Source organism: Puma concolor, chromosome B4 (genome assembly GCF_028749965.1).
Source record: "Puma concolor isolate L17-30 chromosome B4, mPumCon1.1.hap2, whole genome shotgun sequence".
NCBI lineage: Eukaryota > Metazoa > Chordata > Mammalia > Carnivora > Felidae > Puma > Puma concolor.
The window spans coordinates 138,296,427-138,315,988 of NC_141673.1; the positions used below are offsets into that span (position 1 = coordinate 138,296,427).

The window sequence follows — 19,562 nt, forward strand, 5'->3', positions numbered from 1 at the left end:
TAACTCATTTTAATTTTTGTCACTTTGTCATACCAAAAGGCAAAATAATGGATTTTTAAAAAGTTATCTGAGAGTAAAATGATTTCTAGATGTTTATTGGCTTATATATATATTTTTTAAAGTTTATTTTTTTAAAGAGAGAGTGCACACATGCACGCACATCACGGGGCAGGGCAGAGAGAGGGAGAGAATATCCCAAGCAGGTTCCGTGCTGTCAGTGTGGAGCCTGACATGGGGCTCGATCCCATAAATCAGGAGATCGTGACCTGAGCCAAAATCAGGAGTCTGAAGCTTAACCTTAGGCTGAGCTACCCAGGACCCCCGGCTTTCATAGTCTTTAGTGAATTGGCCAGCCTTATGCTTTGTATATTTTTCTTTTGAGGTTTTAAAATATTTCCTTATTGATATGAAAGAGCTCTTTATAAAGGCTATTGAATAAATACTCTTTTAATGAATGTTGAAGATATCTTTTCTGGTTTGTGATTGGCTTTATATGTAATTGTGTTATAGTTTTCTTTCATACACAAGCTTTTAATTTTCATGTAGTTATATAGGTTGATCTTCTTTTTATTCTTTTTGATTTGGAAGGGTAGGTTTAAAATTTTTCTCTTTACCTCAAGGTTAACAAATACTGATATTTGCTATCACTGGTTTTATAGTTTTATTTTTTCACTGTGTAAGTAAATTCACCTATTTTATAAGTTAATTTACCTGTTATCCTGTTTGAGATTAAGCCTCTTTACTTTTTTTATTATTCAGTAATCTCTACACCCAATGTGGGGCTCAAATTTGTGACCCTGAGATCAGAAGTCTCATGCTCTGCTAACTGAGCCAGCCAGGCGCCCTTTCTGGTATCCTGTTTGAGATCTAGAGTTTGAGATTTATTTTTTTATTTTTATTAAAAAAATTTTTTTTAATGTTTATTTTTGACAGAGATCATGAGCGGGGGAGGGGCAGCGAGAGAGAGCGAGAGAGAGAGGGAGACACAGAATCCGAAGCAGGCTCCAGGCTCCGAGCCGTCAGCACAGAGCCCGACGTAGGGCTCGAACTCACAGATGGTGAGATCATGACCTGAGCCGAGTCGGACGAGCCACCCAGTTGCCCTGAGATTTATTTTTTTAAATGATTATTCAGGGGGCCCTGGGTCACTCAGTTGGTTAAGCGTCCGACTTCGGCTCAAGTCATGATCTCACAGTCTGTGAGTTCGAGCCCTGCGTCGGGCTCTGTGCTGACGGCTCGGAGCCTGGAGCCTGCTTCGGATTCTGTGTCTCCCTCTCTCTCTGCCCCTCCCCTGCTCATGCTCGCTTGCTTGCTCTCTCTGTCTCTCAAAAACAAATAAACATTTAAAAAAATCTTTAAAATGGTTATTTATTTGTCCCTCAATACCATTTATCTTTTCCACTTTTATTTGAGCTTTTATAATATATTACATTTTTATATATGGGTCTCTTTTTTCCTTTCTAATTTGTGGGTTAATTAATATAACTGTACAATTTAATATTTGCTGCATAAAGCTGAAACTTTGTTTTTTGTTTTCAAAAAAAATTCTTTTGATTGTCCTAGTGTTTTTATCCTTTCGAATGAGCTTTAAAATAATTTGGCTTCTCAAAGAAGTTTGCTGTTTTTAGTATACCTAAATTTCTTTTGTTTATAGACAGGTAATATTTCAAATTGTATGCCTGGTTTATTCTTTATCTGAAACTAATGTTCATCTTATACAAATCGAATAATACAAACTGAATGGCACAAATTCTTGAAAAATTTTCCCTATTAGTTGCGTCTCTTTAAAACATAATAAGAATTTAAGGAAACTCAGACCTATTTGCAGTAGTACTCTAATTCTAAACTTCATACCTACCTCTAATAATTATTAATACAGATTTTACAAAAGCAAGTTGATAAAGTTATTAATCTTGAAGTTGTAACATTAAAAAAGATAGTTCTAAATATGCTAAGCAACAGGTATGTGTTCTGATTGTCCCATGTGGAATGTGGCATTGGAGACTTTTTTGGGCAGGAGTTATTGGACAATGTTAAGAAAAAACTAGGAGGCCATCAGTACAAGCCAACAATAAATGTACTTTTATTCCTGCTAGTTTTTGGAGGCAGTAAGATTTAAGTTACGGTTGGAATTGTGGGACTTTTCTAGGTCAGCTGGTGAAGATGCTGCTTTATACAGAGGTCACCCGCTATCTGGATTTCAAAGTGACTGAAGGGAGCTTTGTCTATAAGGGAGGAAAAATCTACAAGGTTCCTTCCACCGAAGCAGAAGCCCTGGCATCTAGTAAGTAATTTTATTTTATTTGCTCAGAATAATGAGATTTTACAATAGAAGGGAATCTTAGAGATCAAATGTAACGTCCCCTGTTCTGACACCCATCCACTCACTCGTCCAGTCAGCAGTGTTTGCTGGATGTGCGTTAAGTGCCACACACTGTTTGGGGCAGTTGCTGGATCATCAGCGAAGAGGACGTTCAAAAACCCTGCCTTTGGAAGCTCAGAGAGAGTTGAAGTGACTGTGCGTCCCATGGAGCTTGTGGCCTGTGTAGGTTCCCAGTGCGTGTTTCGTAGGAGTAGTTCGGAAGAGCTGGTGTTTTTCTGAGTGTTTCCTGTGCGCTGGGCTCTGTGCTAAACACTTCACGTTCCTTTTCTTATTTGGAAGAATCTTCTAGATGAGGGAACTCAGACCTGAGGTCAAGCAGGTAAGCAGCAGGATTAGGAAGGAAACTCTAGAGGAATCTAGAGCCTGTGAACTTAATCACAGTGCTAAGCTGACCACCTTCGCCTTACTGTCCAAACTGCTGAGAAGGAAAAGAACTTTGTTCTGGCGAAACTAATCTTCTAATTGGTGCCATTGCCGTCCTCTGAAATCTCTTTTTTTTAGGAATTTCTGGTGAGTATGGAGTAGATTTAATTCTTTGCCCAAAATTATTTCGTCTCTTGGCTCAGCGAAAGATAGATAACCTGTTAACATTTTCTATTCCTGCCTCTCTTAAATAGCAAACACTTTCCTAAGAAAGATATTCTGTCTTTGAAGTTGGGGCGCCTGGGTAGCTCAGTTGGTTAAGCGTCCGACTTCGGCTCAGGTCATGATCTCGCGGTTCTTGAGTTCAACCCCGTGTCAGGCACTGTGCTGACCGCTCAGAGCCTGGAGCCTGCTTCAGATTCTGTGTCTCCCTCTTTCTCTGCCTCTCCCCCACTCAACACACTCTCTCTGTCTCTCTCAAAAATAAACAAACATTAAACACAAATAAAGCTGAATTAGTGGCGTAATCATGGGTTAGAAATTATTCTAAATGACAGTTTTATCTAAATAACATGTTTTCATAGAAGTAAGAGTTCAGCAGTTTGAAGAGTATCTTAAAGTTTGTATTCTAAATTTTTATTCTCTCTTTGAGCTCTTACATATGTTAATTGCTTTAGTTACCTCCTTTATTGAACACAGATTGAAGGACTTACCTTCTGGCAGTTCTGTTTTTCTCTTTCTGATTTGATTTTTTCAAATATGTAAAAATTTATATGCCTCGAAAGTCAAAATTCAGAAGATGTATTTTAGAGTCTTCTTCTGTTCTACTCCAGTCCTTCTACCTTGATGGTCATTTTTGTTTTTGGTTTTTCTTTTTTTTCTTTCTTTTAAAGTTTATTTATTGTGAGGGGGTAGGTGGATAGAGAGAGAGTGGCGAGAATCCCAAGCAGTATCTGTGCTGTCAGTGCAGAGTGCCATGTGAGGCTTGAACTATGACCTCATGACCCGAGCTGAAACCAAGACTCAGATGCTCAACTCAGCCACCCAGATGCCCTATTCTTTTTTTTTTTTTTTTTTTTTTTTTTTGAGAGAGAGAAGAGAGAGCGAATGTGAACATGAGTATGAGCAGGGGACGGTCAGAGAGAGAGGGAGAGAGAATCCGTGCTTTCAGTGCAGAGTCCAACGAGGCCCTCGAACTCATGACCCTGAGATCACGACTTGAGCCGAAACCAGCAGTCAGCCGCTTAACTGACTGCGCCCCTCGGGTGCCCCTCTGGTTTATCATTCTCCTGTTTCTTTTTCCAAAAATAAGCAAATATGTTTATGTATCTATTTTTGTGGTTGGATTTATTGAGGTATAATTTACGTACAGTAGAATATACCTGTTTTAGTGTACAGTTTTATGAATTTTTACCAGATCTCTACCTTAACAGCAACTGGCTTTCTATTAATGAGTAGGATCTTGAAGTCAAAATGGCAGGCAGGAAAATACTCGGCAGGGGGGCCTGGGTGGCTCAGTCAGTTAAGTGTCCGACTTTCGCTCAGGTCATGATCTCATTGTTCCTGAGTTCGAGCCCTGCATCGGGCTCTCTGTCAGCACAGAACCTGCCTCAGATCCTCTGTCTGCCCCCCGCCCCTCCCCTGCCAGTGCCCGCTTGCTCTCTCTCAAAAATAGACATTTAAGAAGAAAATCCTGGGCACAATGAATGGGATGAGGAAAGTTGTAGAAGTGGGGAAGTTCAGTAGAAAGATGAAAAAGAACAATTTATCATTTTAATAGCTAACGTGTTTGGACATTATGTATAGGCATGCGCGTACCAAGTACCTCAGAGGTGTTGTCTAACTTTCTATAGCCCTTTGCTGTCACTCTGTGAGATGTGGGTGCTGTTGTCTTTATTTTACAGATGGGAAAACTATCTTTTACAGGTACACAGGTGTGAAAGAAAAGCTCGAAGTAGAGCTCATGACTGATAGAACTGGTGTGAGGCCAGATTTGTCTGACTCTATCTAGGACCCTGCACTCTCAACGTATATTCTATATAGTATAAAAATAGAGATTTTTAAAAGAAATTTTAACAAGTATCATATACTCTGTAGACCTTTTTTTTTTTTTTTTTAACGCTAAACATTGCTAGTTTCCATCCCAGTTTTTTCTCATATAATATGCCACTCTTTGCCACTTTTCTGTGGAAATTCTGATTTGTCAAGATTAGCCTGTGTGTAATTGTGTGGCAGCCAGAGTAGACAAAGTACTCCAGGTGTCGTCTGCTCGCTCAGTGTCCCTGAGACTGTTTGTTTTCTAGAGTGTGTTACTGTTAATGTCACCTGAGTTTATGTTGGCTTTTTAGGAGCCGTGTATGCTGTTCTTGTGACAGTTGATGATATCAAGTAAAACCTTAAGGTTCTAGTAAATACCTGTTGATTGGTCAAGCATTATGTTAATCAAACAGTGACATGACAGGTGTATCTTTGATTTCTGAAGTAATGTTGAACGTACGTATTCAGAAATGTTTGGAGAAGTTTTCATGAACGGCTTTGAAATGTGTCTGGCAAAGTCTTCTGTCTTCACTTAAATCTTTATTTTCACTCTTAGCTGCAGCGAGCCATCTATTTATGTAGAGTACCTTCTTTTTCTTTTCTTTCTTTTTTTTTTTTTTAAATTTATCTTTAAAAATTTTTTAGAGAGGGACAGGGAGAGAGAGAACCTCACGCGGGCTCTGCCGCAGCGTGGAGCCTGACGCGGGGCTCCATCCCAGGACCCTGGGATCACGCCCTGAGCCGAAATCGAGTTGGACCCTTGATGGGCTGGGCCACCCAGGCGCCCCTCTATAGAGCACCTTTGACAGCAGATCACCTTTACCATTGCAGCGCTGAGGGGCTCTCAGGGCCGTGGCTGTCTGCAGGGGACGTGTCTGCTGTGGGACCCAGCTAGGGGTGTGGAGTGAGGGCATGTACGCCCACCGTGAGGATTCTCTGTGGTGTCCTCTACTTTAGGAGTGTTGTTTCGGCGCGAATTCTACTCTCTGTCAAAAATTCTATTGAAGAATTCAGATTCTTTTTTAATGGAAGTATAGTTGTCACACATCGTCGTAGGCGTGCAGCATAGTGATTCAGCAGGTCTGTGCTGCGCCCACCGCAAGTGCAGCCACCGCCTGCCACCGCACGGTGCTCGTACAGCACCAATGACTCTTCCCTGGGTCGTGTCTTTCATCGCTGTGACATGTACGTTCCACAGCCGCAAGCCTGTACCTCCCAGTCACCTTCACACACTTGGCCCAGCCTCCCATCCCCTCCACCCCTGACAGCCATCAGTTTTCTGTATTTGTGGGTCCGTTTCTGCTTTTTTGTCAGTTTATTTATTTTGTTTTTTATATTCCACATATGAGGGAAATCATCTGGTATTTGTCTTTCTCTGACTTCACGTAGCATCAGACTCTCTAGGTCCGTCCATGTTGTTGCAAATGGCAAGATCTCATTGCAGTTTTGATCTGCGTGTCCCTGATGATTACTGACGTTGGGCATCTTTTCTTGTGTTTGTTTGCCATCTGTAGGTCCTTTATGGGAAAAGATCTGTTCAGGTCTTGTGCCCATTTTTTATCAGAAGTTTGGTTTTTTTGTTTTTTTTTTTTTGTTTTTTTGGTGTTGAGTTATGTAAGTTCTTTATGTATTTTGGGTATTAGCCCCTTATCAGGTATATCATTTGCAAATATTTTCTCCCATTCAGTAGGTTGCCTTTTTGTTTCATTGATGGTTTCTTTCGCTGGGCGGAAGCTTTTTTATTTTGGTGAAGTCCAACATGTAGAAAACTGTTGCTATGGCTAATGTCAGTAAGAAATTACTGCCTATGTTTTCTTCTAGGAGTTTTATGGATTCCTGTCTCACGTTTAGATCTTTAATCCATTTTGAGTTTATGTTTGTGGTGGTGTTTGTGCGTGGTCCAGGTTCATTCTTCTGCGTGTTGCCTTCCCGTTTTCCCAACACCATTTGTTGAAGAGACTAGACTGTCTTCCCCCCGCTGGATATTCTTGCATCTATTGACATAGATTAGTTCTTCATAAAGGTGTGGCTTTATTTCTGTGCTCACTGTCCTGTTCCACTGATCTCTTTTTCTCTTTTTGTGCCAATACTATACTGTTTGATTATTAGAGTTTTGTTGTAAATCTTGAAATCTAGCTTTGTCTTAAGATTGCTTTGGCTGTTCAGGGTCTTTTGTAGTTTTGTACAGATTTTAGTATTATGCTAGTTCTGTGAAAAATGCTGCTGAATTTTTGATAGGGATTTCATTGAATTTGTAGATTGCTTTAACAATATTCTTCTAATTCTCTGTGATCAAATTTTATACCTGTTAGCTAATTGCAAAGCTTGTATTTATTGTCATAAACTGTTCTGGATATTGTAGCTTTTTGTATTTTAAAAGTCTTGATATAAGTGTAATTTTTGGAAACCTCAGTGTGAAAGTGAAAGAAAGTAAAACCGTATTTACAGTCTTTGAAATGATATTCAAACGGTATTCTGGAAACTGAGTATTTTGGAAAAGGATTTTTTTCTAACCCGCTTACATTATGGTTGAACACTTTTTCTTATATATTGTATATCCAGTACGTGAACAAGTTGACCTCTCTTACATTTGCTCTCATCAGACATTGTGTGGATTGAGTGGGGAGCACTTCTTAACGTGCCAGGTGCCCTTCTAGGTTTCGGGCAGGGAAGGTTCAACAGAAGGGGAAAATAAAAAATACTTTGTTATTGAGCTTACATTGGGAGACAGGCTATAAATAAATAAGGCGAGTGTACCCGTTGGTGGTAATGCTGTGCAGAAAGATGAAGGGAGGTGGGGGAGGGCACAGTTTTAGTGTGATCAGGGAACGAAGGCATCGTCAGAGAAGCGGCTGCAGATTGGACTGTCTTATATTGGCTATCTTATTTTCACCCCTGACAGCGAAACAGAAGTGTGGTGCTGATGTGGTCACAGGGTATTTCTTTTCAGCCTTAACTTTTACTGTATGTGCATTGTCCCGTTTTTTAATTTTATGATTTTTAAAAATTTATTCATTCTTTGTAAGTAAGCTCCACACCCAACGTGGGGCTCAAGTGTGCGGCCCTAAGATCAAGGGTTGCATGTTCTACCGACTGAGCCAGCTGGGTGCCCCTGTCCCATTAGTTTATTTTTTTATAAGTTTTATTCATTTTAAGAGGGGGAAAGAGAGCGAGAGAGAGTGCCCAAGAGGGGGAGGGACAGAGAGAATCCTCAGAAGGCTCTGCACTGTCAGCGCAGAGCCTGATGTGGGGCTCAAACTCACGAACTGTGAGATCCTGACCTGAGCCGAAATCAAGAATCGGCTGCTTAATCGACTGAGCCACCCAGGCACCCCATAAGTACAATTTTAAAATGTTAAGTGTAGTCAGCTGTCATTAATAACCTCAAGACCATTTTAATTTTTAGTTTTGTTTGTTTTGACGATAGTCTTGGGGAAAATAATACTCAAAATATCAAAATAGTACACTGTTCAATGGGACTTTATCGCTTTTATTATTTATTTATTTAAAAAATTTTTAACGTTTATTTTTGAGAGAGTGCGCATGAGAGAGTGCCAGTGGGGGAGGGGCAGAGAGCGAGGGAGACCCAGAATCCGAAGCAGGCTCCAGGCTCTGAGCTGTCAGCACAGAGCCCGACGCGGGGCTTGAACTCACAAAGTGCGAGATCATGACCTGAGCTGCAGTGAGATGCTTAACCTACTGAGCCACTCAGGTGCCCCTTGTTTTTTATTTTTTTAAAGATTTTATTTTTAAGTAATTTCAGTAAACTGCCTTTGCAAAACATTTTAATTTTTTTTTTAATGTTTATTTTTGAGAGAGAGAGACATCACAAGCAGGGGAGGGGCAGAGAGAGAGGGAGACACAGAATCTGAAGCAGACTCCAGGCTCTGAGCTGTCATCACAGAGCCCGACGTGGGGCTCGAAACCACAAACCGTGAGATCGTGACCTGAGCTGAAGTCAGATGCTTAACCGACTTGAGCCACCCAGGTGCCCTGTGCAGAATGGTTAAATGTTTGATTTTAGCCCCTACCACAGACTCTGAATCTGTGTTTGGAATTTGTAGATCAGAGTCCAGTAGCTAATCCTCAGGACATTTGCCATCATGTGACTTAAGAATCCATTTCTTGGGTGCACCTCAGAGGCTCAGTCGGATGAGTTTGAACCCCGCATCAGGACTGCTGTCAGCATAGAGCCTGCTTTGGATCCTATGGCCCCCTCTGTCTCTCTGCCCCTACCCTGTTTGTGCGCTGTCAAAACTAAATAAACGTTTAAAAAAAAAAAATCTATCTCTTACCAGGTTTCTGTGGTTTTCCAGAATATTTACTGTTCATAATGTTAAAATGTGCACTCTGAAACTAGTATTTACATTTTCTTGATACTTCCCCATATTTAGTTTGTGGGAAAATACCCTGCTCCTGAGTGGTATTGAACAGGTCTTCTCCAGCCTCTTGATAAAGCATTCCACACCCAGTGTGGGGTTCGATCTCACAACCCCGAGATCAAGAGCCCCACGTTCTACTGACTGAGCCTGCCAGGTGCCCGAGAGTTTATTGTTTTTTAAGGTAGCCATACATACATACAGTTTAGGAAAGGGGAAGAAGGCCTTGTCTTTCTAGAAGCTGTATACTCTAGAAGGAGTACTGACTAGTAAGCTGAGGGTTTAGAAACTAGTAGTTCATACCTGTCTCCTCATCTTTATTTTAGTGTGAAAAGTGGCTGATTATCTAGGAGTTTATTGAAGTAAGTGATTGGCAGCATAATCATCTTTTCTGTGAAATTCTAGAGGGAATCGTAGCACACAGGATAAAGAAAGAACATTCAGAGTTTTAGGCAGTTGGCTGAGTAGAGGTCACAGTTGTCCAGAGGAGGACATTCGGGTGGATGCCCTGGTGAAGGATAGTTTTTCGGGGTCCTGTTCACCTTGTGCCTGATGAGAGACACGGTTACGCATATTACCTTTAGTTAAGTACTGGTTATAATTACTTGTAATTGTAAAATTGAAGACTTAATGACTGATCTGTTGTCATTATGTTGGTTTATTTTAAAGGGTAGTGGAGGTAGAAGCCGTGTTGTCTGAGCTCCTGTGTCTTAAGTCTCAACGTTGCATTAGCAGAGCCTCAGATAATAACGTGGCACGTTTCAACTTGCCTCTCACGCTCTCTTTTCCTCAGAGTCCTAGTGTCAGTGTTTGCTTTTTGACGAATTCTTTAGGCTTAATGGGACTGTTTGAAAAACGTCGCTTCAGAAAATTCCTAGTGTATGTTGCCAACTTTGACGAAAAAGATCCCAGGACTTTTGAGGGCATCGATCCTATGAAGACTGCGATGCGAGATGTGTACAAGAAATTTGACTTGGGACAAGATGTCATAGATTTTACGGGCCATGCCCTGGCACTTTACAGAACCGATGAGTAAGTTTTTTGCATTTTAGATTTGTATTTTTCTTGAAACTGTCGCTGAATTTCTCACTTCTCCAAAATGAAAATTCTAACAAAACAAAGATAACCGTGTTATATTATGAAAGCCTCTAGCTATAAATTAGTGGTATGGAAACTTTTCCGTAAAATAGGAAAGTAGGGAAATGAAATCACTTCAGAAAAAACACTTTGAGTATTTATTTTCTAATATTTATTTCCTTATTTCTAGCTATTTAGATCAACCATGCTGTGAAACCATCAATAGGATTAAACTTTACAGCGAGTCTCTGGCAAGATACGGCAAAAGCCCGTACCTTTACCCTCTCTATGGCCTTGGAGAACTGCCCCAGGGATTTGCAAGGTGAGTGCCCGTCGCTGCCCTGATTGCCGACACCCCGGTGACTCCGGGTCCCCTCTTCAGCGGGGGTGCGTGACACATGGTTGTGAGCGATGAGGTGAGAGGTCTGGGAGCCAGGAGATGGCTTTCTATTTTTATTGTCATAAGATTTACACATAATGAAACCACCCATCTACAGTTAAAAAATTAGTTTGCCGTCAGACCTGTGTAACCAACGCGACAATCGAGAAAAGAAAACCTTTGGTCCGGGAAGTCCCCCTGCCGCCGCCTCACTACGGCCATCACCCCCACGCCATGCGCTCTGTCACCGTACCTGACTTGTGCCTGTTCTGGAAGTTCATATAAAGGGAGTAACAGAATATGTACTCGCTTGTGTCTGGCTTTTGCTTCATGATCTGTTTGAGGTTCATCTGTGTCGAGGCATGTATTTTAGTTCGTTTTAAAAATACTGAGTAGTTTTCCATTATATGAAAAACACAGATACGGCACAATTTCCTGTGAGTGGGCGTCTGGGTTGTTTTCACTTTGGGGGGTATTCTGACCGAAACTACGATGGACTTCCGTGTAAAAGTTCCTGTGGACATAGGGTGTCGTTTCTCTTGGGTAAGTGTCCGGGAGCGGCACTGCCGGCTGACCCGGAAGGTGTACGTTTGACTCCAGGAGACGCGGCCAAGCCGCTCGCCGGAGCGCTCGTGCCGTCTGCACGCTCCGCAGCCCGTGCGAGTTCTTGTCGCCCCCGCTTCCTTGTCCGCACTTCGTGTCGTCAGGCTTCCCGGTTTTACTCACCCACGTACGTGTGAAATGCTGTCTTCTTGGGGCTTTGATTTGCATTTCCTGAGAACTAGTGTTGATCCCCTGGCCATTTGTATACTTTTGTGGTGTTGGCGTCTTTTTGCACGTTTTTAAATGTTCGTTGGGTTGCCTCTCCTCTTGCTGATTTGTGGGAGATCTTGTATTCTGGCAGCGGGTCTCTGTCAGAAGTCCGTATTATACGTGCTTCCTCCCAGTGAATGGCTTCTCTTCTGATAAGTGCAAGTTTTAAATTTTGATAGTATATCCAGATTTTTGGCTGTGTTTACTGCTTACTCGGTGCCATCTAAGAAAGCTTTGCCTGCCTCAGCACAAAGATAGGGTCTGATGTCTTCTTCTGGAAACTTTATGGTTTTAGCTCTATGTTTAAATTTCTCATCCATTGTAAAATAATGTCGGTGTATGAGGTGAGGTATGGCTTGAAGTTCGTATCTTTCCACACTGATGTTTAGCTGTTCTCGCACCATTTGTTGAAAACACTTTCTTTTCCAGCTGTGTTGGTGCCTTTGTGGCAAATCGGTTGGTCATAGATACGTATGGGTTTTGTTCCATAGGTTTATGTTTCTTACGCTGTTGCCACAGCATCCTCATTAGTGTAGTTTTATGTGAAGTCTTGAAATCAAGTAATGGAAGTCAGCTCCAGTTTTGTTCTTTTCCAACATTGTTTTGGCTCTTCGGTAGGTCCTTTGCGTTTCTACATACATTTTTAGAACAGCTTGTCAATTTCTAGAGAAAAAACGCTGAGGTTATCATCGCAGTTGAGTTTAAAGTATCTTAATGTGGAGTTTTGCAGTCCGTGAGCGTGCTCTCTCCGTGTATTAGGTTTTCTTGGAGCAGTGTTTGTAGCTTTCGTTGTAGAGATTGAGCACCTTTCTTGTTTAGTTATTCACAAATAAGTTATTTAGATGCTGCTGTTAATGAAATTATTTCCAGTTTATTTTACAGTTGTTTGCTGGTGGAATACCTGGGTGGCTCAGTTGGTTAAGCATATGACTCTCGATTTCTGCTCAGGTCATGGTCTCATAGTTTGTGAGTCTGAACCCCACATCAGACTCTGTGCTGTCAGCACGGAGATGCTTGGGATTCTCTGTCTCCCTCTCTCTCAGCTTCTCCCCCACTGGCGTGCTCGGTCTCTCAAAATAAATAATAAACATAAAAAAAAGTAAAGTTCTTTGCTGGTGACAATGGACATCCTTGCTTTATTTATTATTAAATGTTTTCTATAGGGTTTTTATAGGTGGCTTTGTTGAAATTAATTCCTCTTTCTTGGCTTGCTGAGAGTTTTATTATGAATGGATATTGACATTGAGTTAATAATGCATGTTTTCTTTTTATGCTGTTATTATGGTGAACTACAGATTTATTTTTTGGATATTAAACTAACCTTGCATTCCCAGGGGAAACAACACTTCATGATGTATTTTTCTTCTAATTTATTGTTGGATTTAATTTGCAAGTGTGTGTATGTGTGTGTAAACACACATAGGAATTGAAAATGAGGCTACTCAAATGTCCCGTTTCTTATTTCATCAGTTGTGTTACAAGAAATTTGACCATTTCAAATGAATTCTTGAATTTTTTAAAAATTTATTTATTTTTGAGAAAAAGCGAGTGCATGAGCACAAGTGGGGGAGGGGCAGAGAGACAGAGAGGGAGGGGGGAGAATCCCAAGCAGGCTCTGTGCTGAGAGCGTGGGTCGTGACACGGGGCCAGAACTCACAAACTGTGAGATCGTGACCTGAGCCAAAACCGAGAGTCGGATGCTTAACCAACTGAAGCCATCCAGGTGCCCCTCTTCTAGCTGTTTAACATTGAAACAGATCATTGATTTTCAGTTTCCTTCTCTAACATGAGGATTTAAAAAAGTCTTAAAGTTTCTCTCTAAATATGTATTATTCAGAATGGTACCCTATCTTTCCTGTTTTTCTTCTTTGATCCTTGGGTTACTTGAAAGGGTAGCGTTTAATTGCTAAACATTTTGAGATTTTCCTAAATAGTGTATTGCTACTCCTATCTAATGCAGTTCCGCGATGATCAGAGAATAAACTTGTAAAATTTTAATCTTTGAAATTAAGGCCTAATTTATGGTCAAATAAACGATGTATTTTGGTGAATGAGTGAGCCCTTGAAAAAGGAACGTACATCCGGTGTGTGTTGGGCTCAGTGCTCGGTAAGGGTAGCTGGGAGAGCTGCTCGCACGTGTGTTCTTCCGTGTTCTTTTTCGAGTTCTGTTACTGGGAGGGAGTCTCCCACCAAGAGAGTGGATTTACTTATTTCTCAATTTAGTGCCGTCAGTTCGTACTTCATACATTTAGAGTTCTTTAACAAGGTGAGACTCGTTTCTGATTTGTCTCATGCTAAATACAACCTTTCCTGCTTGCTTCCTGTTTATATTTTTTCCCCATTCTTTTACTTTCATACTTTGTTTTTATACTGAAGTGAGTCTCTTAGAGACAGCATATGGTTGAATATTGCTTTTTTATCCAGTTATGACAACCTTGGCCTTTAATGGGATTGGTTCAGTTTATGTATATTTAATTATTATATGGCTGGGATTGGATCTGTTGCTTGTTTTCCTTTTTCCTCCCATCTGTTTCTATCCTGCTTCTGTTCTTTTCTCTTTTTGGATTAATCAAGTCTTTTTTTTTACCATTCCAGATTAATCCCTATACTGGTTTTGTAGCCATGCCTCTTTATTTTTACTTTTTTAGTGCTCTGCAAATTATCATATGCATCCTTTATCAGTTTGTTTGGGGTGGATATTGTGCTACTTTGCATAAGATAGAACCGCTTCGCAACACCTTTAGTCCATCGTTCTCCTTAGTGCTCTTGTTGCCTGTAATTTACGTCTACTTACTAAACTCCACAGTGCAGTGTTACAAGTTCTGCACTAAACAGTGTAAAGTGGAGAGAAGGAACAGTAATCGTTTTACCACGTTACCATCCGTGTTGCTCTTCTTCTTGTAAGTCCTTGTTTCCATGTGGTGACCTCTCTGTCCAGCCCTTCTGTGGCATTCTTGTAGTTCGGGTCTGCTGGTGAGGGGTCTCCGCTGGCCTCGGTCTGAAAGTATTCTGTCACCTTCATTTTTGAAGGATGTTTGTCGGCTTGAGATTTTTTCCTTCCGCACGTGACAGCTGCGGCTCCCTCACTCGTGTCTGCTGTTCCTGCTGAGAAGGTGGCCGCCCTGTCCTCAGTTGCCGTGTCGCTGTGTGGAATGGGGTCTTTCCCTCTGGCTGCTTGCAAGATTCTTTCTGGTTTTTGGCGGTCTCGCTAGGATTCGCCTGTGCGTGGTTTTGCGTGGGGATTTGCTGAACTGCTTGGATGTGTGAGTTAATCGTGTATATCAAATTGGGAGTTTTATAATTGTCCTCTTCAGATGTTTCGTCCCATTTCCTCTTTCTCTCCTTCTGGGACACCCAGTTCCGTGCATGTTGGATGCTTGGTATTACTTCAACAGGTCACTGAGACTCTTTGCCTTTTTTTTTTTTTTTTTTTTAACTTTTGTTCTCTCCGTGCTTCATATTGGATAATGCCTATTGATTTGTCTTCAAGTTCACAGGCTCCCTTTTTTGTTATTTCCAAAAGCCTATGAATCCCAGTGAGTTTTAACTTTGTTTTCTGGTACTGTACTTTCTATATGTAGAATTTCTAGTTTTTTAAGTATAGGTTTTTTTTTTTTTATGAGATTCTGTTTACTCGTTTTGATCCTACTGGATACATTTATACTAATCTTCTTTTAAGTTTATTTTGAGAGAGAGAGAGAACGAGAACAAGTGGAGGAGGGGCAGAGAATGAACCCAAACAGGCTGCACTGTCAGCACAGAGCCCAGTGAGGGGCTCAGTTTCACAAACCGTGAGATTGTGATCTGAGCTGAAATCCAGAGTTGGACGTGTAACCGACTGAGCCACCCAGGCAGGCGCCCCTGTGCTAATAATGTGTTCTTGAATGTCTGTTTGAATGAGGATGTTTGTCCTTGAATGTATACATAATAGTGGCCTTTTACCCCTGCATATGTTAACATCGGTAGGTAATCTGGGCATCTGTATCGATTGCTTTTCCCGAAATCTTTACTTTGGGTCACAGTTTGTCTCTTCACATGTCTGGTGATAGTGGATTGCAGACTAGACACATTGATTGGCACGTTTTAGAGATGCTGGATTCTTTCTCTGAAGAGTGTCGATTTTTGCTCAAGTGGGTAAATTATTGGCCAGGCATCTTGAACTTTTGAGGCTTGAGTTGACACTTTGTTGGATGGGGAGGGCGTGGTGTGTGTGTGTGTGTGTCTTTGGCTTAATCTTTAGTCCTGCTTTGATGAGGTGTGATCCTCCTGGGGTTTACAGTGGAAAGCTCAAGATGTGCATAGACCAAGCTCTCTAATGTGGCAGTTTCAGACTTCAAACCCATTTGTCCTTAAGGCCCTCAGCTATAATCTCGGCTCCGCTCTTTTCGCCTTCTGGCTGTTGCTTTTGCTGGATTTCTTGGAATCTCTCAGGTACAAGCACTTCCAGAGTTAGTTAACGATTTGAAGAGATTTTATAGATTTGGTGGCTGCCCTTTTGTGGATTTCCTCTCACAATTTTCATCTCCTTTGACAGCCCCAGATTCTGTCCTGTGGCACCTTGAATCAGTAAGACTGCTGGCTTTCTGCTTCGTTCTAGCCGCGCTGTTACAGGGATGGGGAGAAAGGGGGTCTTTCGGGGGGAGAGCCATAGGAACCACAAAGGATCTTGCTGGTTCCTTCAAGTCTCTTCTCCAGTGTCCGTCTGCTTTTTTAGTCACTCTCCAGGGCCTCCTGATTGGTTTTGTTTGTTTTTTTTTTAGTTCAGTTTTATTTATATGCTGGAGGATTAGCATAAGCACTTCAAAAGGACTTGGCATTCAGGACTGAATGTGAGACTTCATGGTAAATTGTTGCTTTAATGACTTTTAAACTAATACCTTCTAGAAGGAAATTGAGCAGATATACGTTGCCTGTGTAACTCACAAAGATCTAAGAAAGGAGACTTTAGTCGTGGACACAATTATAAATTATAATTTCAAACATTTTTTTAGGCTAAGTGCTATTTATGGTGGTACCTACATGCTCAACAAGCCAATTGAGGAAATCATTGTGCAAAATGGAAAAGTGATTGGTGTGAAATCTGAAGGAGAGGTAAGAGCTTTTACAATTTAAAAAATACCATGTTTTTTTGAAGGAGAGGTTATTTAACATAATGTAGAATGGACATTGATGCTAGATTCCAGACTACATGTGGTTTCTTTACGGCAGGTTGTCATTTGTAATGACTAAGGACTAGTTAAAGATGTTGTGCTTAAAAAGTATTATTTCCTCTTGGGTTGATTAGCACTTCAGATGGAAATAGACATTATGGATGAAGTCTAAGTGGTAAGTAGTCTGTATTTATGTAGTGTAGGTTGGTGCCTGTCTCCTGAGTGTTCCTTTAGATTTGGCTTTATTTGTACTGCTTATAATTTATTGGTTGAGTTTGGACTTGGTGGATACTGAGGACTTTATTATTTGGGTGTTGGCTAGGTGGAGTTTCGCGCAGTGTTTCTCAGATTTGAACTGCACACAAACCTGTGTTACTCCTCGTAACGTGCACATCCTGATGCGGTGGGCCTGCGGTTTCTTACAAGTTCTCAGGGCATGCTGATGCCGTGGGTCTGCCAGCCAGATCATTTGTATTTTGTGAAATGGCAGCCCTCACAAGGAGTGAGAACTGCTCCAAAGCTGGGGATAGAGACCTACTTCGGTATTCTTGATGGTCTTCCGTGGGTTAGGACCACGTGATTGACACCCGTCGGGTGGCCATCGGAACGAAGCGTTCCTATTGTAGACCTTCGGTAACTGTCTTGTGCTTTCAGCATGGGAGGTTCTGGGAAATAATCTGCTATCTCAGACTCTTTGTTAGCATGGAGTTTCATTTCCTCGTTCCTCAGGGCTGCTCCCTCTCAGGAAATTACGGAACATGTACTTCTTACTGGGGACAGTCCCCTGTGATGACAGCCTTCGGTACAGTATTCCGTTTAACCCAACAACCACCCTTTGAGGTTGGCTACAGCCAGGATCTGAAACCTGTCTGTGCAGTTCTAAAACCTGTACTTCTAAAGGCTGTGCACCAGGTTGCCGAATACTTGAACAGGACTCCAGATTCACGGATCTGTTCCAGGAGACTCTGGTGGGATTGTTGGCAAAACTAGTTTTAAGTTGTCCGTAGTTACGGTTAACCTTATGAGGGCCACAGATTCTACTCCAGGGACAGGGGCGTCAACCTTCTGTCAAAAACATTGTAGACACCAAATATTTACTTACACGTTTTGTGACAGGTTGCTCGCTGTAAGCAGCTCATCTGTGATCCCAGCTACGTCCAAGACCGAGTAGAAAAAGTGGGCCAGGTGCTCAGAGTAATCTGCATCCTCAGCCACCCCATCAAGAACACCAACGATGCCAACTCCTGCCAGATCATCATTCCCCAGAACCAAGTCAATCGGAAGTCGGGTGAGCTCTGAGGATCCGGCAGATGTTTGTAGGATTTTGTTAAATATAATTCGCTTCATGTTTTGTCCCAAATTCCCAATTTTATTTGCTCTGTTATAGTGAAGAAACTTTAAGTTACATATGAGAAACAAGGTGTGAGGGATCCTCACACTGGAAGGTGCACACGAGTCCCAGAGCCCTTAGACCTGTGCGCTTGGCTGGACTAGAGGAATGTGGTGTCCGTGATTATGTGCCTCTGGAGGTTTCTGTCATTAGCTGACATTATTTGTCAGCCTAATACTCTGAGGAAGATCAGGACTCACTTCTGAAATTGTTAATTCCTAAGCTGTTGTGCTAAGCAGCTGTTTCCGTCCCCTACCTTTTTCCATCTTCCTTCCAGGTAGAAGCCCTAAGGCTTATATTTATCGAATCTTCAACTTAAAAGGAGTTAGGAGCTTTTGAACACACTATTAAGACCTGTGTTTGTTTTTCCACGGGAGCAACCAGAATCACAGGTCATGACTGGAACAGAGGGATGTTCACAGGCCCCAAGCAGATCGCAGGGTCTGTGAAAGTCTCAAAAGAGCAAAGGGAGCTCAGTCATGATTTTGTACATTGGAAAATGAGTAGCTACTGAGTGGGACACAGGAAGAATTATAGGAGTTTATTTTTTAATGTTTATTTTTGAGAGACACAGACACAGAATCCAAAGCAGCCTCCAGGCTCCGAGCGGTCAGCACAGAGCCTGACACGGGGCTGGAACTCAAGAGTTACGCGATCATGACCTGAGCCCGTCGGACACTTAACTGACGGAGCCACCACGCGCCCCTAATTACAGAGTTTGTTATGCCATCCGAAGAATAGCTTATGCTGATTTGCGGTTTTGTTATCCTAATAAATAAATGAAAAACCGGTACTTAATAAACCTTTCTAAATGCAAGGCGTGGAAAGGAAGATGACCCCAGAGCAGTCAGTTTGCTTTGTGAGGCTCTGTAGGTAGCCGTAGCAGAGCCGGGAAAAGAAACCTCCTGAGCCTGGCGGTTGACGGCTCCGCGTGTCCTTACTGTCCAGTGGGCTAGAAGTCGCTGGATACTTGCAGACTTTTGTGTATGACCCGGTTTGCCTAGAAGATCTGGTCAGTCCCAAGCAATTTTAACGCACACCTCGAGGAGATACACGGGGGACGCCGGAGCACGCGCATATTCCCGAGGTTTATAAGCCCCGGCAGTGAGTGCCTTCCCTTGTTTCCAGATATCTACGTCTGCATGATCTCCTCCGCACACAACGTGGCCGCACAAGGCAAGTACATCGCCATAGTCAGTACGACTGTGGAGACCAAGGAACCGGAGAAAGAAATCAGACCGGCTCTGGAGCTTTTGGAACCAATTGAACAGAAGTAAGCGATGTGTTCATTTAGCTGAAATCCGAGATCGATACTTGCACGGAGCGTGGCGAGCCGGGTGAGAGCCGCCAGTGGCTGTGGCGTGGGCCTTGTGCCTGCGGGTCTCGTCCTTTGGGTTTTGAATTTCAGGCAGAGCTGGGAGTGTGGGCTTGGGGTCCGCTCACCTGCTGACTCCGTTCTCTCTTTCCCTCCAGATTTGTTAGCATCAGTGACCTTCTTGTACCAAAAGATTTGGGAACAGAAAGCCAGGTGAGTGTGGCGCTCTGAAGAGAGTATCAACACGCAGGCTTTATTAGGAGACACTCCTGTAGC

General features: G+C 42.1%; 1 protein-coding gene across 1 annotated transcript in view; it reads left to right on the plus strand.

Annotated features, from left to right (window-relative positions):
* The window catches only part of GDI2 (GDP dissociation inhibitor 2), a 33,714-nt gene that overhangs the window by 13,170 nt on the left and 982 nt on the right, over nt 1–19,562 (plus strand). The window contains exons 4-10 of the mRNA XM_086715042.1: nt 2,150–2,284; nt 9,996–10,194; nt 10,430–10,561; nt 16,423–16,522; nt 17,698–17,869; nt 19,100–19,244; nt 19,445–19,499. Of these exons, the coding sequence (XP_086571168.1) occupies nt 2,150–2,284; nt 9,996–10,194; nt 10,430–10,561; nt 16,423–16,522; nt 17,698–17,869; nt 19,100–19,244; nt 19,445–19,499 (938 nt within the window). The remainder of the gene's footprint in view (nt 1–2,149; nt 2,285–9,995; nt 10,195–10,429; nt 10,562–16,422; nt 16,523–17,697; nt 17,870–19,099; nt 19,245–19,444; nt 19,500–19,562) is intronic.